This window comes from Cyprinodon tularosa, unplaced genomic scaffold (assembly GCF_016077235.1).
Source record: "Cyprinodon tularosa strain WSP-4 unplaced genomic scaffold, ASM1607723v1 ctg185, whole genome shotgun sequence".
In the NCBI taxonomy this organism is placed as follows: Eukaryota; Metazoa; Chordata; class Actinopteri; order Cyprinodontiformes; family Cyprinodontidae; genus Cyprinodon; species Cyprinodon tularosa.
In genome coordinates, this window is record NW_024038643.1 from 277,459 (window position 1) to 302,113 (window position 24,655).

A 24,655-nucleotide genomic window follows, 5' to 3' on the forward strand; every position below is an offset into this window, starting at 1 on the left:
TTTGTATGAACATTTTATTTGTTTCCAAAAAAATTGAATACAATACAAATAAAAAGTAATTTCCTCCACGAAATTCTTTTGATGCAGGAGATGAGGACGGTTAAAGTGAGGAGAACTCTTAACGGGGCGATCACAGAGACTCGCCCCCCTCTGCTCCTCATTAGTGGCTAGCGAGTTTAAGCTAAAGCAACGGGAAAAGCATGAGGAAAAAGGAGAACAGTAAAAACCCTTGTGAAAAAAATAAACCCTAAAATTTAGAGGCCTAATGGCTAATCTTTACACCAGAAATACTAAAATGACCAATTTTACTAATTCAAATGGGGTTAAATCTAAATCTCTTTAATCAACATAAGACTGAAGCGGTCAGCTCCCTTTAGGCTTTGACCTCTTCCTGAAATAAGGCATCAGCAGCGCCATCAGAGACGGCTGCAACAAGACGGTTACACATGCATACAGCAACTACAATAGGAGCGCCGCGAATATGGCTTCCATACAACATGAACGTTTATATGACTGCAGAGGAAGCGACGGAGTCCTCTATCTGCACGCAGATATCCCCTCCTACTCAGGTTAACTGCATGTGGGAGCAAACAGAATGATCGAGGCTGTGGCTGCATATGTGGGGAGCTGCGGTAAACTGATATGTTCGGAAGGCTGTTGGAGGAGGTAGAGGGAAGCTGGAGGGAGGGAAGGATAGCAGGAAAGGAGGACAGTGCGGGTTCAGGAGGGGCCTTTTATGTGAAGGTGAGCCCAGCTTCGTTGTAGACCTTGAAGACCTTCTCGATGGCGTTGACGTAGGCGGCCGTCCGCAGGTCCAGACCCAGGTTGTACTTGCTTGCCGTGCGCATGATTTGCTGCAAAAATCAGATGAAGACAGATGTTAGAGAAGCTTGGTAATTTTTCATTAAAGGCACAGGCTTGTTGGTCATAAAGATGAGAAAAATATGATTCACTAGAGCAGAATGTTCATTTCAGTTAATGAGTTGGTGCAAAACCAAGAATCAGCAGGAAATACATCAACCATTAAGGAGAAAATAAACTAAAAATTTTGCTTTTCTTTATTGAAAAACATTGAAAAATTGAAGACCGTATAAGACTTGGTCGAACTTAGGTTTTAGACAAATATTTTGAAAAAAAGGTTGTTACATAGGATTCTTATGCATTTCTTCTGTAAAAAAAAAAAATATGGTTTAAAACCACACTGCATTTATTGCACATTGTAAATAGAAAGTAAAACCTTTTTTCTGCTGCTGTTTGATTTAATACAAAAACTAAATTATCAGCAAACTCTAAACCCAAATAAGCAGCACTATATTGGTTAATATTCCTTCATGCCATCGTCCAAAACTATGATTGTAGCTCTTCAATCTCTCAAGTTTGTGAAACTGGAAGAAAATATCTGAATAAACTTTGTTTTTGTTTTTTAATTGGTCTTTTAAACAAGTTCAGCCTTCCAAACTGAGGCGCCAAACATACCCGAGCGGATCGCTCCATCGTGTAGGCCAGCCCAGAGTGAACGATGTCCTTCTCTGAAGCACCCTGCAAACATGGAGTTTTTAACAACCAGTCAATCAAATTGATATATCTAAAATGCATTAGAAACCATTTCTTTAACTTAAAATATATGAGTCAAGGTAATAACCTTTCTTCACACTTTTAATAAACAAATGAAAGGACTCAAACTGGTTAGCGAAGCAATATTTTCTGGTGCTGCTCTTGTGAGAAATAAATTATTTCTACCTCTAAGTTTCTTTACTTCAAGAGATCAGATGTTACTCACAGCAATTCTGGCCTGGAAATCAGCGGTGGGAACGATGGGGATGGGTCCTCCTTGCTTCCCAAACTTTCTCTCTAAACTCTCCTGTACAGACACTACAGGGCGACAAAAGGTTCAAAAGAAAAAAACAGTCTGTCATGTTGGAATGGTTCAAAAAACACATTAGAAAAATGCTCATTGAAAACCTGCAAATTGAACCACCCATTCCTAAGAGGAGGACCAAACAAGGCTTTGTTTCTGGTCCACTCTATAAAGCCTCAAGCTCAACACCATTTCTGACATTTCGAATTGAAAAACCTTCCTGGATAAGAAGCAAAACGTTGTCAAACTTGGAAACAAAGTCCATTGGATATAGAATCTTCACCAGCATAAGATACTATGAAACAAAAACTGGAAAACATGGAAGAACAGGTGAGTGAAGCTAATTTTCACTGCAATCTATTAGAACGGAAACCCATCCAATTCCTGAATAACTGAAGCTTCTTAGGTTAGCTTTTAAATAAACTTTAAGTCCACATGAATCGAACTCCGTTTTAAAAAGAAAATCTAAAATATCATCAGTAGAAGCCCAGCCGGTTTCAACAACAAGGTTCCGAACAGGAAAAAAAAAATTGAGATGAACAATTACATGAAAACCCGGACACTCTGTATGCCACTCTCATTGGAGATTAAGAAGACAAATTTATGTTTTATATCGAAGACACAGGAGCATGGCGCAACAGACTAATAGCAGCTTATGGCTAGCCAAAGTCTGATGTAAGAGTCTGTGTTACATGGAAGACAGAAGAAGGCACCATTAAATTATAACAAACAACTGGGACATGTCTCATACAGGGCAAAGCAGAAAAAAGGGAAAGATTTTGGAGAAGGTTTAGAGTGATTTTTTACGGAGGCCCAATTGATCCACGTTAAAAAGCGACTGCTTCAAGAATAAGAAATCAGCTCCTGCGAGTCATCTGATAGAAACCAAAACTGATCAACCTCATGATCATTACAGAAAAAAAGTTATTTTAGATATAGACTTCAGAAGAGAGAGTTTCTTTTCCTTCCTATGAATTTTGATGTAGTTTTTACTAATTAAATCTCACAAACCTTTTTCCCCCTCAATCATGTTCTGGAGGTAATGTGAGAATCAGGTAACATTTTTAACTCACTCAGGAGGTGGTAGTTTGAGTCCCTCTCATACTTGAACGTCAACCTTCCATAACTGACATGGTTTAGATTTTTCAGCCACTCGAAATAGGAAACAGTCACACCACCAGCATTCAGGTACATGTCCTGAAAAAGAGGAAAAACATCAGGTTATCTAGAGCTCCCCTTCTGTTTGTGAACAAAATGTCTTCTTCAAACCTAAACTGTACTTTTTCTGTCCAATAAATTGTTCTTTAAAATGACTTTTTTGTTTGTTTTTTTTATTTCATATGTGAATTATTAACAGAAACTTCAAACATTAACAGTAAAGAAGAGTTGCAGGGATTTTCAGGACTTTGTGTCCTCATCTGTTTTTCTCTGATTAGTTGAATAATGATTGGAATAAAACTCAAATGCAAAACTATAGAAACAGTCATTACTTTAAAAATAACTGAATACATAACTTTAAATTGTTTCTGTGGATGGAGGAACTGCCTCTGCGATTACAGCTGGAGAAGAAGGATTGATGAACAAGAAGGAAGCCTGAATAAGTTTGTAATAATTGTAAAAAAATAAAGGTTACTACGTCAAGGATTTCAGCTATCACAGGTTCTTTTTAGAATGTAACCCCTTGAAAAACATGGGTTCACAGTATTCATTTCAGACTAAATATATGAACAGATTTTATATTCTTTAGAAAGACAAAACTTTGAGTCTATTTAGTCTGGAAAAAAAATTCTCCCTGAAAACACAGACAGTTTTCTGGACTTGTATGGTTGAAGGGACATATGAGTAGTTCAGAAACTGTTTTCAAAACAGTTACATTTCCAAATGGCTTAACATCTTAAAACATTGCAGAGATTACAAAAATATGGAGTATTTATGTAATCTTTGCAATGTTTTAAGACAAAGGTATTTCAGTTAAAGCACAAGAAATGTTTTCAATTACAGTGTGGATATATCAGCAACGCTTTAATTGGGGGGACTATTAGAATTCAATTTAGCTCAAATCTACAAAAATAATCAATAAATATTTAAAAAGGTCACATGTTGAGTTATTCCTCTGCCTTCTTTAGTGATAATGGTATTCGTAATAAGTGTAGTATATTTGTAGCTTCGGAGGCGAGGGTGTCAGAGTTAGAATCCAGGCTTCAGGCTGTTGAAAATCATGGAGTTAAAGTAGGCCCCCCACGTAGCTGTCCTCCAAAAGTGCCAGAGCACACAGGCGATTGGGCAACGCTACACAGAAAGCATAGTCGCGGATCTCTGCCCACTGGTCAACACCAACCAGTGCAAGTTTCTAACAGATTTTCCCCCCCTCTGTGACGCACTCAGTAAGAAGACCACTCTGGTGATTGGCAGCTCCATAGTCAGAAACGTGACATTAGAGACACCAGGGACCATAGTGAAATGTTTGCCGGGGACCAGAACGGGCGACATCAAATCCTAACTAAAACTGCTTTGGTGTGCAAGTTTGCCAAAACAATGTCAAACTCAATAATATTCTCTGGTCCCCTGCCTGATCTGACCAGTGATTACAGGTTTAGCCACATGTCATTCAACCACTGGTTGTCTAGGTGGTGTCCTGAAAACAACGTGGGCTACATTAATAACTGGCAGTCCTTTTGGGGAAAGCCTGGTCTGATTCAAGGGTGGCATCCATCCCGCTTTTCTTTCTAGGAATCTGGACGAATTTATTAGTCCTTCAAAACTCTGACAACCCAGGGTGCAGACCAGGGAGCAGAGTCGTAGTTTAACACACGTCTGCAGCTTCTCTACTGTTATCACTCATTAGCAAGAGGATTATGTGAGCATAAATGAGGCAGCTCCTTCTAGTCATTTTCATTTTCACATACCCAGAAATTCCAGGCAAGGAGTAGCAACAATTTTTCAGTCTTACTTACTGATTAGTCCAAAGGCAGTTAATTACAACTCTTTTGAACATTTAACCCTTAGCTTCCCTCATCCAAATTGCAAAGCAAGAAAAAAATCTTCGTTTTGTAAATTTGTGTCATCCACCAGGTTTTTACTCTGAATTTTTAAATAAGTTGTCAGAGTTCCTATCTGATTTGGTGTTAAGTACTGACAGGGTCATCATAGTGGGGGATTTTAACATCCATACTGACATTGAAGGTTATAGCTTAAAGGAATAGTACACCCAAAACATGATTAGCCTTCATTTTCTACTCACCCCCATGCTGAACAACACTCTGGAGTACTTTTTTGATATCTCAAATGCATCTGGAGATCTGGGAGGCTTCTTGCTGTCTGCTGACATTCAAATAATGGAGGTCTATTGTGACCGAGACAGAAAGGTCCATAAAAGTCCACTAAAACGTGTCAATATTCCTCCATACTGCTCGTCCAATGTATTCCAAGTGTCCTGAGTGGGTAGCATCCAGAATTTACTCGAAACAAAGTCATTTAGAATGTTTTTAGAGCATAAACAGTAGTGTATAGGATTTCCTGAAAGCGCGCACATGCGCGTTCACGAGCCTACGGAAACCACGGCAGACCAAACCAGCGCATTCAGCTCGGCAAAGAACTCATGCTCTTCCTCAACACTGAAGTCCTCAGACATTTTTCTTTCGTTGTTTCTTTCTTTGCACAGGTAAACAGCACATTTCTTCTTCTACGCTTGCATTATTGGCAGAGCAGACGCTGAATGCGCACTTTCATCTGGTTTGGTCTGCCGGCTTCCGTAGGCTCGTGAACGCGCATGTGCGCGCTTTCAGGAAATCCTATACACTACTGTTTATGCTCTAAAAACATTCTAAATGACTTCGTTTCGAGTAAATTCTGGATGCTACCCACTCAGGACACTTGGAATACATTGGACGAGCAGTATGGAGGAATATTGACACGTTTTTGTGGACTTTTATGGACCTTTCTGTCTCGGTCACCATAGACCTCCATTATTTGAATGTCAGCAGACAGCAAGAAGCCTCCCAGATCCCCAGATGCATTTGAGATATCAAAAAAGTACTCCAGAGTGTTGTTCAGCATTGGGGTGAGTAGAAAATGAAGGCTAATCATGTTTTGGGTGTACTATTCCTTTAAGGCCGCGGTTCTCAAAGTGTGTGGCGCGACCCACTGGTGGGGAATTGAGACGTGACAGGTGGGGCGCGCCAAGCTCCGGTGTGTGTGTGTGTGTGTGTTTTGTGTGACTATAAATGTAGAACGTGTGAGAGCAAACTGTCCTTATAGCTGTATGTTGCCGCTGTTTAGACCAATCAAACCCAAAAAGTAATCATTACTAGCCTACATGCAGTCTAATTAAAAGAACATTAGATATGAGAAAAATTTCCCCTGGAACTGAAGTGCCAAAATAATGATTGACGTGACGTCGGCATATTATTTGTAACGGAATAAACTTTCGCGCCCCAGTGTTGCCAACTCAGCGACTTTGTGGCTATATTTCAGACCCCTTCAGCGACTCTTTTTCAAAAAAGCGACTAGCGACAAATCTAGCGACTTTTGGAGACTCTTACGTGAAAGCACGTATCGTTCCTTTTCTTGTCCTCCAGCGGCAGGTGCTGCCGTGGGGCGCCTCCCCCATCCCAACCCCGTTCTCCCCCGCTATCACAGGAGTCCCTCTCAGCGCTGCAGTCAGAGACACAGCATGTTTACCCTCAGCGTCCAGACTGCAAATAAAGCGCACATGCGCCGGGATTTGACGGTGCAGGTTGATCATAAATAACTGAATTTATTTAGTGAATTCTGGTTTGGAGTGGAGAGGGAGTATCCACTCATCGGGCAGAGGGCCGTGTGCATTCTTCTTCCCTTTGCCACATCATATCTCTGTGAGATGGGCTTTTCAGCTGTTGCTTCACTGAAAACAAAGCATGACTTGAGAGTGGCAGTATCAAGCCTGCAACCCCGTTTTGATAAACTGTGCAATGCAAAACAGGCTCATTGCAGCCACTAATGCAGGGATAAATAGACCTGTCTTGCCAGATGGATTTCACTTCTTTTCTTTTATTAACAGATTGCAGAGTGGCACTTTAATTTTTTCTATCTTTGAGTTGCATTTTTATTTTCTTTATTTTTGTTTTTATTTTCTTTATTTTTGAGCTTGCTGTTATTTGATGTAGATAGTTTGTATTTAGATACTACTTGTTACTTCAATAAAATTGGAACATTTTAAGATTGTTTCATATTTCATTAGCATTGTGTTGGGGCGATGGGGACAGGCGGGGCTTGAAAATTCCCCCTTGTCCAAAGTGGGGAATGACAGAAAAAGTTTGAGAACCACTGCTTTAACCCATTTAGGCCGGGAAAGCATTACCGCATTTCTACCATTCAAGCCGGGGGCGCTGTTGCGTAATTCTACCATTGACGCCGGGAGAGCATATAAGTCAAGCAAGAAGAAAGAAGTTTTCTTCAAGCAAACATGGAGGAGTTTGACAGAGAAGAGTTGTCGGAAGGCAGTGATTTTGAGGAGTACGTCAGCTTTAATGACGGTATAGATGAAAATGATGACTTTGAACGCGCTGAACCAATCGACCGGGATTTGTGGTTAAGACATATGTTCGAAGACGACGAGCCGGACGCTAGCGACGATGAGTTTGAAGGTTTTGATAGTGACTGGAAGACGGAGAACTACCACCGCAATGCACGGAGTGTTTTCAACCGCACACCTGGAGTGAAAGTTGTTTTGCCTGCAGACGCCACACCGCTGCAGGCATTTGAGCATATTTTTAATGAAGAACTTTGGATGCATCTAGTTACCGAGACGAATAGGTACAGTGACCAAACAAACCAAACTCCAACAAGAGCAAAGATGGCAAAGTGGTCACCCGTGACTGTGACGGAGATAAAGACATTTATTGGGCTGTGTATGGGCATGGGACTTCTTGTGTTGCCAGTATGAAGAGATTATTGGCGACAGAGTAAACCTCTCTTCAGGACGCAGTTCCCCCAAAATATGTCCCGGGACAGATTTGTGGCCATCTGGAGGTAAGTTGTATGCAATTCATAACACAGACATATGCATTATTATGCATAACAATACTGTTAATAAGTAATCATCAGTTAGGTATTTATGTAATGTTTGTTCTTTATTTTAAAAACGTTTTATATTGCACATTCTCAATGAAGACATGATCACATATGGAAAAAATAAAAGGTTGAATTTTTTTTTTCTTTTTGATTACTGCTTTTAACTTTTTTTTTTTGGAAGAATTTCAAAGATAAAATATATTTTGAGTTCTATCTGCTACAGAAGCTGAGATATCAATAATTTACTAGGCGTTGACACAGTTGCTGAATTTACAGAAAAACTTCAGGTTTTAGGGGTATTTTTTAAAATCGGCCATAGGTTTTTAAGGTGTTTTGTCCAGGCGTTTTAGGCCTAAATGGGTTAAGGGCAGCCTTTAATGCTATCCTAGATGCTATTGGCTTTGTTCAAAATGTGAACAGTCCCACAGATTCTCATCTTCATACTTTGGACCCTGTGCTGATATATGGCATAGAATGTAAGGAAATAAAGTATTTCTCACATCAAGGCTGGTTCTGCTGGAGGTTTCCTCCTGTTAAAAGGGAGTTCTTCCTCTCCACTGTTGCTACAAGCATGCTTAGTGTGAGGGATTGCCTTTAAATTAATGAGTCCATGCAATCAACTGGTTTTCCGTAGATAAACTTTTAATTAATTTGACTGTATGATCTGGTGAACTGTTAAAGGCCTTGAGATGACATGTGTTGTGAATTGGCGCTATATAAATAAACTCAATTGAATAGAATAGCACCTATGAACTGTATCCATATGCTGCTTCTTTAGCAGAGTACAGCATTAAATTTCAAGCAGCATTTTACCATTTCATCATGAAGATGAAGGCCTGACTGTAGATTTTTATATCAAGCAGGACCCAAATAAAAATATTTCAAGAAGTTTTTTTTTTTCATCAAACAGCCATTCATCTTGTTAGCTCAAACTAACAAGATGTGGAAAGCAGAATAAGTCATTCTGATTTAAATTTGCCATTTAAACAACTTCCCATTGAGTTTGACTGCTTTAATTTCTGTTTAAAGAAACTAAGTTTGGTTTGCTTACAGGAATAACCATGACGTTGTTCTCCAGGAAGATCTTGTCTGCATCTGGGGTGGTGGGTCCGTTGGCACCCTCAGCAATGATCTGACAGAAACAAGAGTCCAACTTTAATTGAAATTCAAAATGCAGTTAGAGTTAGAGGATGCAAGTCTTTACCTTGGCCTTAATCCTGCGGGCGTTGTTACGTGTGAGCTGCTTTTCTCCAGCAGCAGGAATCAGGATGTGGCAGTCAGCCTCCAAAATGCTCCCTTCATAGGGCTTGGCTCCTGGGAAGCCCACGATGGTGCCGTGTTGCTGCAGACATTATTTATTCCTTATAAATGAAGCGATAAGATCATTCTACAAAAAGGTCGCTAAGGCAGCTGAGCTGGTACCAGTTTGTAGTCTTCCAGTTGTTTTGGGTCGATGCCGTCTGGGTTGTAGATGGCTCCATCAATTTCACCGACACCCACACACTTGGCACCGAACCGGTGCAGGTACCTCATGGAGTGGAGACCCACATTACCAAAGCCCTGTGGAAAGAAATCACAGAAGGATGATCAACTGATGGCCTCAGAAAAAGAAAAAAAAAAAAGGTTTACATTTTAAATGAAGTTAAACAGTCATCCATCAGACATTAAACATCCTGGGTAAATGTGGAATGATTCACACTTTGGTGCCATCATGTGGCCAGAGTAAGTTATTACACAACTCTTCTGAGCGGTTATACTGAATAGAAGCTGTTCAATAAACCTGGACACTATAAATGCTTAACCTTATTGTACAAAAAAATATATCCAATTTTGTATTTATTGAAATTCAATGGATCACCTTGATAAAATAAAATATAAGATATGTTTTGTTTTTAGTAATTAATTAAAAATCCAACAATAATACCTGACATAAAATCACTGAGGCTGTGTCCGAATGTCCACTCTAAACACATTATAGGGCACTATATAGAGGTTACGGCAATTTAGACGAGTGTCCGAACGCCTATTTGATGAAAAAGTAGTGGACTAGAAATTTCTATAAACAACTTTGAAAAGTTATGATCATCCATGCTCAAAAGATGAGCAGATATATCCCAGAATGCTTTGCGAGGGGAGCTCTCCTCACACAGCATCATAGGATTTGTTGCCACAGCGGATGGTTGTCGCTACCTGACAGGGGCAACTAATAAAGATGGCGCAGGCACCTGGCAGTGGAGGAGGAATTACGTGACCAACGGGAAGCGAAAAGTAGTGATCATCTACGCCCTATATAGTGATATACAGCCTGTGTGTGTTAATTTAAAAGATCAAGACATTGAGCAAATTAAAACACATTTAATATTCTTAGAATCTGCACATCTAACCTGAAAAAAAAAATATCTCCACACAAGAAATGTTTTGTTATGGTCATGTTTCACCAAAAGTCAGATATCCTAGAGTCACACACTCTTTTCAAAAAGAGTGAAACACAAAGCAGGCTTTTCTCAAGAGACTATATTTCAACATATGAATACAAAGCTGAGGCTAAAAAAGATGACAAAGAATTATAAAGCTGAAATAACTGTTATGTTCGCAGTCCAGGCCGGTTTTATAATTCTATTTCTTTTCTATTATTCTGTAGAAGCATGGATAAAATGCAATGTCTGATTTTTACTGTTTTCATAGAATATTTACTATTACTTTTTGTTAAATTCAAGTTATTTCTGTGACCGTTGTAGTTTTCTTTGCAATTTTATCCATTTATGCATCTTATTGCAACTTATCTTAAAAGGTTATACTCAGAGATAAAGACTATAGCAATAAAGCAATAAACAAGTAAAGGTGAAAGCTTTTAAAACAAGCTAGGCTTCCAGAAAAACCTCTGCACTCCTACAACAAATCTGCCTTTTTAAATGGGGTCATATTTCTTTGATAACAATACTCATGCTTTAATTAAAAAAATAAATTTCAGCAATAAAAATGAAAAAGAGGCACACAATTCACAAAAGAAAAACATAAAATTAAGAGTGCTTGAAAAAGAAAAACATGCCCTGATATGGTAGAAGAGGCCTGTTCTGTCTATTCTAACAAATCTCTAGGAAAACTAATCTAAGAGCAAAGTAATCCCCAGATACAAACACCAGGATTAGGTTTGAGAAAATCCCCATCAGGATTGAGCTGCTGTCTCCCTGACTCCACTTCTTCCCAAACCTCCCTACTCCATTGTCCCCAAGAAACACCAACTCTGCAAGCACCACCCTTCCTTAAAACAAGCATTAGTAAAATCTACTTGGCAAATAACTGATATTAGAAAGAAGCCTGTGGAGATAAAAAGAAGCTGCAGCTGCCAAACAGACATTAAACCAAGTGAAATGCATTAGTGAAAGCGTATCGTATTGCATTGTTGTCTAGTGAAGCGATAATTATAGAAAGCATTCTGGGAAAACAGCGCGGCCACTGCTGAGGGTTTTCTACCCATGCGTTAATGTCCGAGTTGCATGTGAGGAAACCCTCATTAGTTAGATGAAAGCTGAACTTGTAGAGAATCCAGCTCTGCGGCTAAAGCTGCAGAAACACATTTAATGCAGTTTATTGCGTTTTACTGAATGCATGTTAGACCTGACATCTTCTCTACCAAATACCTTACTTCTTACTCAAATCTAGTTGTTAGAAGTTGAAGAGTGTGGCTTTTCCTGCTGTTTACTCATTCCTCTCTTACTGAGTCATACTTTTCCATGAGCAGAGGAGGGAAAATTTCCGCTCTCTTCTCTCTGTGGTTTAAATAGTTCACAGGCTGAGTGCAGAGCTCTTCAAAAGCATTCATTACCCCTAAACCTTTCCACATTGGGTCCCATTACAACCAAAAACTTTAAGACACTTTTCAGGGGTATTTCATGAAACAAAGAAGATTATGGTTTAGGAGTGGAAGGGAAAGAAATTGGTTTTAAAAAAAATTGCTACAAGTACAAATCTGATGGGTGTGGTTCATGAAAACTTTGCAGAACCAAATTTTGCAGCAAAAAAGAAGGGGAAAAAAAAAGAAAAGAAAAGCTGCAAGTCTCTACCAGCTGTGCACATCTGGAGATGTTTGCCCATTCAGTCCTAAACACACCTAAAGCTGAGTTAGACTTGCTGGAAAGCATCTGAACATACAGGTTCAAATCTTCTTTTGATTTTTATTAAAGCCTTGACCTGAACTCTGATCTAGATCTTTCTATAGTAGCCGGCAGCAAAAAAAAAAAAAAGGTTAATTGTCCTGCTGCAAAGTGGAGCTCCTTCCTAATAATAATACATTTAATTTATACTGCACTTTCCATCAAAACATCTCTTCTTTAGGTCATGATAAGGTTTTCCTCCATGATTTTCCTGCAATGAAGATTTATCTATCAACTTAAACCAGTTCCTACAAAGGAAAAAGATTCCCTAAGAATTAGGCCATCACTGCTGCGACCAACAGTTGGCTTGGGTCCTGTTAGTTTTCACCTCTAAATAGAGTTTTTGTGTCTAACCTAGAAACTTGAATATTGGTCTTATTTACCTCACTGGATGGATTGTAGCAAAGTTTATGACTTATTTGACAGGTTTCTGCTGCATTTCTTTGGTTTTCGTAATATTTTTGCTCAATTATGTTCTGCAACCATCTGATGTCTGAAGGGAGTTGATGCCTGAAATGCATTTTATGTAAGGTGTCGAAAAAAGAAAACGATATAATAAACTTTAAAACTCCCTGCAAAATTATAATAAAGCAATTTATAGGCATGAAACAAGTGGAGCAATATGGCAATTGCCATACTGCTACACTTGTGAAAGTAAAATCTGTTGGGCTCTTATGGGCATCAAGACAATTATTCTTATTGCCACATTGCCAGACGGGACACTGTTAAAGAAAAAAAAAAAAAAATAATAATAATAATAAATCAGAGCACTATGCACCTGGATGATGAAGGTCTTGTCCTGGAAGCCAGGTGTAAGGCCCAGCATGCTCATGTAGGACGCCTCGTTGATGAAGTTCTCAATGCCGTGGAAAACTCCACGTCCGGTGGCCGAGATGCGGCCGTGGATTCCTCCCTGGCTGATGGGTTTTCCTGTCACGCATGCATGAGCATTGATGTCCTGTGAACACATGCAAGGAGGAGTCCATTACATGTTCACATACATGCACAGAGCACACACAGGGGTCACATATCACTGCAGCCCAAGTTATATTTGGTAGAAAGTTCAGTTCGACTTTTCTTGTGTTAAGATGGAGAATGTGGGAATTTTGAAAATGAATGGACTGAACAGCCTGAGGATGACATCAATGGGAGGGTCTGGCTATGACTGCAGTAAAAATGGATGCACTACCTTATGTTTAGAAAGAATAAATATCACCAAACATCAATACAAAACTACCCACAGCCCTCTGCTGTTAGCTATCCCACACAGGAATCTGTCACCTCTCAGAAAGCTCAGTCATCTGGATCAAAGGGCGTCATTTAAAGGACAGACACAGTTAAACAATCCTGTACAAATGATGCATTTGTTAACTGCTGTGGATTAATAGTTAATAGTAAAAACTTTTATTTATCTTGACGTCTTCTGAAGGGCCTTGATTACGAGTATCCTAATAAAAGAAATGTAATAAATTAGTTAGCAGGATTAACAACCCCTCCTACAGAATTAATAAGCCATAATACCAGAATAACCTGTTTTTGGTTTTAAAAGTCCATGTTTGTTAAGATTGTGTGCATCTATATGTCAACCACCTCTAGTAGTGGGCATTTATCATATTGTTTATTTTTATTGTGATAAATTTCCAGTCATAAGCATTTTGATTTATCAACTAAATGATAAAACTGAATAAAACTGCGTGAATTCACCAAACTATTTTTTTTCCTTTTTCTTTCATTATTTTCCCATTGGGTCATTGAAAATGTAGAAGAATATGATTAAATGCGGCTACTAAGAGATGCTCAATATAACTTGCGTGATTTTAAGTATGTTTTATTTTTTTTCCACTAGTATTATTTGTGATTTTGAGGCTACGACTGAACAGAAATACAGTGTTACCTAAGAAAGACTGAAGGAGTAATGGTGTTTTTAAACATCACTTTTATCATTATCATCACTAGTGTTGCACTGATACAGATACCAGTATCGGACAGGGCCCCGATCCAGCACTAAAATGGTGGCATCGGTATCTTGCCAGTACCAACAAATAGGGCACCAATACCATTTGAGAGCCAAAAGTTTATTCAACTATTGTCACCCAGATAGGCAATAAAAAAGCTCAACTGGATTCACTTTGTATTAGTCAATTATTTTACATCCAAGAAGTATGCACTTCTTCATCTATATATATCTATATCTATATATAGATATATATATATTTGAAACAGATGTTATTGATATTGGGCCGATACTGCACAGCCAGGTATAGGATATTGTATTGGGGCTAAAAAAAAATGGCATCGGCGCAACAATAATCATCACAATAACATCATCTGATATGATAATATGATTTTAAGTCAACATCCCTCTAATTCTCAGACATTTCTTCAAATAATTGAATATGTTATAATTTTATATGTTATAATTTTATATGGGAGAAAAAAAACTGCATTTCTAATGCTTTTAAAGTGGTCAATCATAGTATGCTGGTTACTGACCGGAAAAGTAGGAAGGATTGTTTTATATTCTACTAGATAAGCCTGGATCTTCCTTGGCAGATATGAACAACTTTAAATGGGAATTTATAAATCTTAAAAAAATAAAAATAAAAAATTCTGTCTGCGTTTCCAAGGAATGGATCACAAACAATGTTTTTTCAATGCTATTCTGTTCAATAGTTTAGATTATAGAGCTTAAGAAAACTTACCATATATAAGCTGATGATGCACAACTTAATGTTTCAGTTTCATGATCACAGTTCATTCATTTATTTCTTGTGAATTCTATTTAGACACATAAACTTAAGAAATATATCTACAAAAAAAAAAAAAAAAACAGTATATATGGTCAAAACATTCAGATGCCAGCTAAGCAGACATGCTGCCATTTTGTCCCCTATAGCTTTTAAAACAGCACCTATAAAATATGATTAGTGGCTCTCCATTAGTTTCCACCATATTAATGACTGTGATTTTTGCAAATGTAAATAGTTCAAGACTTTCGTGTGGTAGGAGAGAAAAAAAAAAAGTGAAGTAAACTGCTGTGAGTCACCTGACTGTCAGTGAACAGAAACAGGTAGGGAGGGGGCAGCACACTGACCCAATGCTCAGCTCTACAAAGTCAGAATAGACTCCCAGTAATCCAATGCTTTCTTTTGCAGCTCATTAACAAGGGGTTTGTACTGCACCAACGCTGGGATGACTAAAGTTTAAGCATTTTTGTTGTAGAGACAACATCTTCAATCATGCTAGGGTTCTTTTAAATATTTAAGCATGCATTTTTAGGTAAATAAAAGCAAAAGCAAAAGGTTATTACTGAAGAGATACGGTCAAAAGTTTGGTTAGCTAAAAGAATCTGGTCTGATCTTCATGGATCTGAAACCAAGCAGCCTTTAAGCTTCTCTTCTATGCAGAGACTCCCATTATACACTTCCCCAAAGAAGAGAACCACAAAAAACTCCTGGGAGGGTCAAAGAACTCTCTGCTTTGCAAATGCTTTCAAATATATATATATGAGAGAAAGGAAGCATTGAAGGGAAATTTGTTTTTCCCCTCATGACTTTGGCTGAAACTGATGAACAAACAACAAAAAGAGACTTTAATTTCAAAAGCTGCTTTAAGAGAGAAAGGGAGGGGAGTCTTTTAGGTCAGCTGGGAAGGGAGAGGCAGGAAATCAGTGCTCGTGGTTTAAATGTGACTCATTCCTTGTTTTTGGTTCGGCCTATTTTTAAAAAAAGCGTGCACCACATTTCCATCTAAGAGACAAGATCGGTTATGCCTGTTTGAGAACTCACAGTGTGTGCAATGGTGTTGGCGTAAGTGTCAGCTATCCAGGACATTTCCCTCTCTCCGGTGCTCATGTCTGGCGCTGGGACATCGATGCCAGGCCCTGGAAAACAAAGAGGAAGGAAGAAAGGGAGAGGCAGTTCCATTAAACAGTTCGAGTTATGGTGCAGGAAGGCTCCGACTCAGAGGCAAACATGACTAGTTTCACTCAAGGTAAATTGAGTGAAAATTATCTCCAAATGAGAGTTAAAACTGGATCTAGGGAATTAACCAACAACACTGAACACACATAAAACCTGCCTGTGACCAGTTAAGGGGGACCCAAACACAAAGCTAAACCAGCTAATTTATGTTTGTGCTGTACATTTAGCAGCTTAGCAATTACAACTAGCTTCCATCAACTTTCTCCTCCTTTGGTGAGCAAGCAGAAGTTTTCTTTCGCTTTTCTATTCAGTCGTTTCATTTTCTGGTTCAATGTTTTTTTATATTTTCATTGTTGACCCATTTAATTTACAATGCAAACTGGTATTCAAAAGTTTACCTTGTACATCATACTATTTTATTACATGCAGAACTATGCATTTCAAGCATTTATTACTTCTCGATACAATGATTATAGATCAAAGTTAATAAAACATTTTTTTTTTTAGGTTGTGACTCAGGGAAGGCCAACATATTTTCAGAGAACACTGTTAACTAGAAAGCCATCCATGAGAAAACCATTGATTGCCTAAAAAAAATCTGTGTACGCCACAAAAAGCTAATTCTACTGGTTGTTCACAGTACTGCATACAGGAATTTTATAGGAAAAGTTAAGTCTAAAAAAGAGGAGGTCCAACCAAGTGAGAAAATATAGTCCATAAAATCTCTTAGAAAACATAAGGGATATACAAATTATCTCAGTAACTGAATAAGCTTTTCGATAAAATTTCAAAGAAACTGAGCCCAAACAAACTATCCTAACCAGACAGACTTACCAATGAAACCCTTCTTGGCGAGTTCAATGGTGAACCTCCTGGTTATCTTCTCCAGCTCATTATCCTGCAAAAAATATTAAATTTTCCTTATGAACTAAATCCTGGAGCGCAGCGGCACATAAAAAGTAGTAAAGCTTTAGATGTATGATGCTTAAACATGCATTTATTTTCCACATCTGAGGAAAGGGAAGGGAAAAGTATAAGAAGTCTTACAGAGTAGTTCCTGGTGTTGATCTTTACTCCAGCTTTAGCACCCCCAAATGGCACATCTGTGGAAAGTATGGTGCAGAATTACATTATTTACAGTTAAAAAACAGAGCAAGCAAGTTTTATTATTGGGTAGCATAATTAGGATGTAAACATGTATATAAGCAGTAATGAAAACATGCAAATGTAGCTCTTTGATGTAGATTTCAAAATACAAAAAAAAAAAAAAAACTAACCAACAACAGCACATTTGTAGGTCATCAAAGAGGCCAAGGCTTTCACCTCATCCACAGACACGTCGGTGCTGTAACGGATACCTGAGGAAGAAGCACCAACAGGGAAGCAATTAACAAAAATACTCCAAAGAGACAAACAGACACCGCAAACATATGGCGAATAAACAGACGTCCCAGTCTGTGTGGGACTGTACAGCGTTTTTCACTTCTGTCTCAATGTCCAACATTTGATTAGGACCAATTATTAAGAAAAAATACTATTAAGCAGCTTTTTCTAAGATTTAAATGAATCAAAGTCACAGCCACAGAGCTGTGTCAGTGGATTGTGAGATAACCTGAAAGCTCTAAAACGTTTATGTTTTCCACATACTGTCTGCTGTAAATGCAGCACAGCGCCAGAAAAAAAGAGCAAACAGATTAGATAGGAGGGTAAAACAAAGGACACTGTACTCATGATTACTCAACACCACATTAAGGGGTCGAAAATCACTCCACACTCAGGTGCCCATCGCTGAATTCATGTGTGCTTTGCTGCACGGGTGAAAACTGAGTGAACCAATCGCAGGCCTCCGTTCTGAACCCATCCCTCAACTTGCACTCATCGCTTCCTGTTGTCTGGCGTTTACTACAGTCGCTACAGTAACATATGCCCTGCAGTGAGATCATAAACCAGGCTATGCGTTTTAAACCGCTCCGTCTTACTGGCACATAGCCTGTGTGAGTGTAATTTAAGAGCAATTATAAAAATAGGACATCCAGAGCAAGAGCTCTGAGAAAAACCTGAGGGTGACGTCGCATTTTTCCATCTGCAAATTCAATAGCAAGCAAATCTAAGCTTATTGTAATGCCTTCTTTGTTGGTTTCTGCAGAATAACCTTTAAATCCTGGACTAACATTATTAGAATAGATTTAAATAAAAAGGTCACAGGAAAGAAACATAAAACAAAGCTCCATCTCTGAGAGCGCAGCAGCTGAGCCTTTCCCTTTTTCTTCCTTTCCATTCATCCAAAGATCAGCCGAGTTGACTCAGGCCAGAGCATACTGATCAAATTAAATGGGGGGGGCATGGCCATCTATCCATCCCCCACCCACACATCCAGCCAAGCAAATCTACAACACTTTGCTCTAACAGAGGACAGAACCTGGCTGTAAAATCTGGCTATAATTGGGCTGTTATCATCCCTTCCAGCAGCTGGTAAACATCCCTGCTCGGAACAAATAGGAAATTATAGTTTTTAGCATTTTTCTTTGAAGTAATCTCTTGCTGCACAATTATTACATGCCATTTTTCAGCTTATCCTACCCAGCTGCACATTTCATTTAATATACTATGTAGTATTTTCTTCTAAATATAATCTCATTTTAAAAATTGAAGCTTCTTTACCAATCAGACCTTTGATATTATACATATTTCTATACGGTCCAGCTAGTTAATAAGCTTTTCCATCGTTGCAATTACCGCTACTTCATTATCACCATTAAAACATCCTTGCACCAAAACCATATTCTTATATCTGCTATAAAGTTTGACTGTTGTAAAGATTTTATTCTCCCTCTGAGCAATAACAAAGGAAGATCTGATCTAATCTTGGGTTCAGTCAACTTACTTGTTAAACCATTGTGCCATAATTAAACTAAATTACAGTTTATAGGATTTTTTTTTTGGAGGCATCGATTCTATTTGTTAAACCACTGCTGAATGGCTGTAGGCCTTTCATTAGAAAGATATTTTAACGCCGTCTAACAGCTTTAGGTGCATCTCTGATTTTACTTCTCAGTGCTTTAAATAAAGATATTTTGTCTACAAAGACAAATAGATTTGCTGGAATTGATAGTCTTTACTCTCAGAGTAGGTTGAAAAACATACACAGATATATAAATAACAATAAAGAAAAAGGTGGGTAAATCTTCCACATGATGCCTTTAATTAAATGGCCATCCACATTTTTTGGATCTTATCTTTTTTCTAGCAACTGCATGAATGAAGCAGGAGTTGTTTTTTTCCCTCATTTTGCAACATTTATAAACAAAACCTGATATTTCAGGATTTACCTGCTGATGGAGCTGAAATCAGCAGAGCCTGACCTTTGGTGCATTGCTAGCTGAAGGACAAGAGATGCACCAGATCGTCCCACACATTTACTCCATCTTTATGCAGCCAATTAAAATCCTGCATACCCCCACCCACCCATCCAGCATGTAAATGTCCGGTTTGACGTCTATTAGTCATTTTGGATCTTAAAGGGGAGGATGAGTGCGCATACACACACAAACACCTGCACTTTGTAGTTTGATCTGACCTTAGCCAAGGGTCTACACATTGGATCAATCATTAAACGGCATGAAAGATAACAGCTGTTGCTTATGTCCTTATCATCAACTAATTTGGTTTAAAATCAACACAACAGCTACACCATCCTAATTTGAATAATGGGAAACCAGAAACAAAATATTGCACATCTCAAATGTCAAAAAAAAAAAAAAAAAAACAATAGAATTTTTTTTTCTCTAACTCAAAGTAAGATCTGATGGATTTCTATATAAACTGTTGGAACTTTGATTCCAGGAACTGCTGCAGAGCAGCAAGTGATAAAGTGACTCCCAACACCTCAGTTTTAGGTCAGTTTATAAATCTTATAGAGGAACTATCGCAGCGTTATGAATGATTTCAAATCTCTGGTTCGTGTTCGACTTTGATATCAGTTTTAAACTAGTTAAAATATGAGCAAATATAAGAACAACCCTGGAACATTTTTTTTTTTTACCATTCATGAGGTAGATGCCTGTAGGACACCAGTAACTATTAAACACAGACTTACTTTTACCTTTAAAAGACTTTTCAAATAAGCAATTAGGTTGTTATAAAATGTTGTTCTTCATGTTCATGTTGTTCTTTATGAGAACAAAGAGAAATCAGAGCACTTTCAGCATTCCAGTAATCGGTTGAAAGTCTTGATCTCTGATAGTTTTAATAAACTCCAAAAAACATTTGTTGCCTTGCTTATTTTACGGCGGCAGATAGAGATTGTTTAGTAATCAATGAATCTATTGAAAACGTTTATCAAAATTCCTTACTAAAAATCTTTTAAAATAAAAAAAAATCCTGTTTAATTTAATATTTAATTTGCAATTCAGATGATTCACTTTGTATTTTCCCCACAAAGAGGACATGTTTTACTTTGCCACCACGTGTCTCTTCAGCCAGATGTCATTTTCATGATACGATCCATTTTTCCATCCAATCAGACGCCAAATCAGCCTCTGTGTATCTCAGCCTTTAGTAATAACTTCCTCACCGACCATCGTTCCCGTTAACTTTCCTGTAACACATGCAGCTTTCCCATCATCTACTCAAGCTCTTCTCACTCTTTCAGGGGAGCACTGAATTGACCACAAAAATGCTTAAAAACGTTTCATTTAACAGAGATAATCACATATCTTTAGACTCTTCAAGCTTCATTTTTAAAGACCTCATTGATACTAAAGTGTCCAACTGTCTATAGTGCTTTCAATATTTTATTCTATATCTTTATTACTCTGTGAGAACAGATTAAAGAACGGCTTAAACTTTGGGAAAATGGTTTGACCTACCTCTGCAGCTGTTAGCTTACCATGTATGTATGCACATAAGGGGTTATTATGCAAAAAACAACTTTAGCAATCTAAGGACCCCATCTGCTCATGACAGGTATTCATTATACAAACAGACTTCTTTTATGCAACTTTTTTAAATTTCTACAATGGGACACAGACTCACAGAGAGTTAATTATTCATAAAGACCACCCATTACTACTCAGTCATCTAGAGGAGCAAATGGCAATAGTTACTTATCATGTGGCATTAATGATTGAGTAGCAATCTAAAGTTTAGATGCTAATGCTCTCTCTATAGACAAACTCTCCACTGTGTATTATGCACATTTGATTTTCCCCGAATATGTCTACAGACAGGAGAGGTTTGAAGAGTTTACACACCTTTTCGTCCACTCCTCAGCACTGAACCATGAACACTAAAGGGCTGACAAACAGAAAGGTGTCTCCCTTTCTACAAAGAGGGCCCCCCTTCCTCTAATACTGCTAATAAATAGGAGTGCCTATTCAAACACACCTCCTGCCTTCTTTACACACATGTGCACGATTTGTTTCCATACACACGTCCCTCATTTATTCAAATATTCCAGCTCAAATCCAAACACATTTGTAAGTTAAAATATATACAAAGCAGCCACTTTAATTATTAGTGGTACTACAGTGAGTCATGTGGAGAATCCCAGCTTTAATAGTGACAAAAGAAGCGTTTACATATATAAAACCATAAGCTTGTATTATAGTAAACAAATATATTGAATAAAGTAGTATGTATGTAGTAAACAAAGATAAGATTAACACCTTATATTTAGTAAGGCTTATCATTGCTTTTTGTGTATAATATTATAACTCTTACTTTTAATAAAGCATAGCAATACAATAGAATTTCATTGGCTGGCTATTTACTCCTGTATCAAGCCTGTTTGAAAGCGTACCACTGTAGTTTCCACACATGACAGCGTTTTTGCAACTAGAAAGTAAATTCCAAACAACCAATCCTAAAAGGAAAGATGCTTAGATGCCTTCTTTAAGCCAGCTGACCAGCAGTGTAGCATTATTTCATGCTCCATACAGAAGGAAAAGAACTTAAGTCAGACTGAAATTTCAATGAAACACTTTTTTTTAGTAATCAGTAGTAGTAACTGTCCACAAGCTTACATTAAACTTTCAAAATGTTCTGTCTGACTGACTTATGTGGGGAAAGATTTTAGCATTTCACTACATTCTTGAAAACTCTGGTTCAGAGAAAAGTATTCAAAAGAGGTATTTGATGCTGTGATCATGCTGCATCTTATTTTGAATGTGTGGAAGTCATTTTAAAAAAGGAGGCATATATTATACATGGGGCATGGAAAGAACTTTGTGACCAAATGCTAAAAGGATTATTTTGTTAATGATAAAAAAAAAAGCATGCTTCCACCATTGTTTCTGCAGCTCCTACTTTCACTGCTGGATTGATCACAGCAGTGTTAATTGTGCAGCTTCCTTAGAAACAGCTTAATATGTGGAAATCTTCAGATCATCATTGATACAAACCAAAACAACCAGATTCAGCCGGTCTATTCAGAAACTTCTCAGACCCATTATAGATTAACAGATTTAGCCAGAAAATATGCACAAAGGACCACCAGAAGTCAATTATTCCCACCACTGTTAAAACTCCAAACATTTAATGCATCATAAATTAGGGAAATAAATGTAGACATTATGTCAATTTCATTGATCTAAAGTCAGTTTGGGGTACATCCTTTATGTGTCACATTAAAAAAGCTCTAATCATCTATATGTCAAAGTCTACTTATATGATCTTGGTATTATTTTTAGAATATTTCCATTTTCTCTCAAATGAAACATTAAACTCTTTTGGAAACTTTTCCTAACATGTTTATAATGAGAGTAAAGTTCAGCCTGGGTGACATAGCCTATTGCAGCTACAGGTAAACAGGAAGGTCACTGCAAACTGTTACACTAAACAGCAAAAAATACTGATTATTATAAAGAAGTAATGTGTTTTTTTATTTCAACTTAAGAGGGATAAAATTTATTAAGTTGGAGGAAACTGTTAAGCTCTGTTTGGACACCTGCTGCAGTGCCTGGAAGTTTGTTTAGGAAGCTAACCCTGCTAACTGAAGCTACATGCTAAAGCTAACTGTGAGCAGAGCAGAGGGATCGCTTCTCACCCCCTTTGCATGGTGTCCTGTGCTGGCTGTGCTGGGCGCGGTACCCCTCCACCACCTCCCACTCTCCGTTATCCCTCTTGATTGGAAAAGACACGCTCAGGACGTGATTGCACGGCTTGATGATGCGCAGGATGCCGCGGACCCGGTGTCTTTTCTGCTCGGAGCTCTCCCTGGTCTTCAGGTCCTCCACCAGCTTGTCCTCCACAATAGCAGCACCGCGGTCGAAAAAGCCCTCTACCATCTTAAAGAAGTTGGGGTCGTCGGGCTGCTCGGCCGCGTCGGCATAGCGGCGAACCCGCATCAGGGAGGAGGACGCCGGGAGAGCGGAGTCGACGCATCCCGAGGCCAGGGCACTTCCCGCAGAGCGGCTCAACAGCTCCCCGAAATACCGATACATGACGGAAACAAGCTAACTGAGGAAATTAGACTATTATAGAGTTAAACTGAACAACCAGGAGGATGGAGGTGACGAAGGAAAGGGTGGTGGAATGAAAGACACAGGAGCTCCGCACCGTGTCCCTTCCTCTGGCCAAGTGGGAAATAGCATGCTGTGAGAGTTTGCTTTAAAAGGCAGCGCTAGGAGGGCACGGGGGCGCGTCCACTGACAGCGCGCGCTCCCGAGCTTAAATACCACCCACCCCCCAAAAAAGTCCTACAGGGCTGTCAAGTTTTTTCTTGTTTTTTTTTTTTTGTGTGTGGAAAAGACGGAGTATCCTACCAAAAACTGTACTTAAGTAATGTACTTTAATGAGTAGAGAAACTCAATAGCAACTCAACTAACAACTCTGTTATCCCTTTTCAAGACCATTATATCTAACTTAATATCAGGGCAAAAATATTTAATTCAGTTTATTTATATAGTGCCAAGTCATCTCAAGGCGCTTTACAGTTAACCAGATCATACAGTCAAATTGATTCAAAGTTTTCTATCTAAGGAAAACCGGTTGATTGCATCGACTCAATGACTCGGTATCCCTCACACTAAGCATGCTTGTAGCGACAGTGGAAAGGGAAAACTCCCTTTTAACAGGAAGAAACCTCCAGCAGAACCAGGCTCAGTGTGAGCGGCCATCTGCCGAGGCCGACTGGGGTTCAAGGAGATAATATTCATTACTTTGGTTGTCTCATTTTAGGCTACATTCATACTGCAGCCTGAAGTGACCAAAATCCAATGTTTTTGCCCATATGCGACCTGAATCTGATCTTTTCATGGCTGTCTGAACAACACAGATCCGATATTTTTCCAATCCGACCCATGCCACTTGTGTATGTGGTCCTGAATCCGATACGCATTAAGGCCTGCAGTGTTCACGTAGCCTTATTTACCTGCTCAAATTATGGGCGCACACACTTATTCTAAGAAATTCTTACTGTTTTAGATCAGTTTTTTTTTTAGTGTAATACTAAATACAAATCTTGTGATTATATGCACTGACGGAAAGGACCCCAACTCATACGTCCCTTGGAGCAGTTTTTATATTTTCCCTTTAAGATGAACATTTAATTAGTAATTACAGTCCGTTTGAAGCTCCAGCTGTATTAAGATAGGATCATGGTTTTTATCTTTTACATCAGGAGTCTGCAACCTTGGCTCTGTTATTTATTTAGCCCTTTTTTGTGTGTG

General features: G+C 38.5%; 1 protein-coding gene across 1 annotated transcript; it reads right to left on the reverse strand.

Annotated features, from left to right (window-relative positions):
* On the reverse strand, positions 1 to 23,586 carry glud1b (glutamate dehydrogenase 1b). The gene is made up of 13 exons (XM_038282556.1): positions 23,032 to 23,586; positions 17,264 to 17,344; positions 17,034 to 17,089; positions 16,821 to 16,884; positions 15,852 to 15,946; positions 12,842 to 13,021; positions 9,332 to 9,469; positions 9,114 to 9,251; positions 8,961 to 9,041; positions 2,932 to 3,055; positions 1,781 to 1,872; positions 1,477 to 1,539; positions 1 to 854 (listed from the first exon to the last, which is right to left on the reverse strand). The coding sequence occupies exons 1-13, from the start codon at positions 23,426 to 23,428 to the stop codon at positions 735 to 737; spliced, it is 1,629 nt and encodes a 542-aa protein (XP_038138484.1). The 5' UTR covers positions 23,429 to 23,586; the 3' UTR covers positions 1 to 734.
* Positions 23,587 to 24,655: the final 1,069 nt, after the last annotated feature.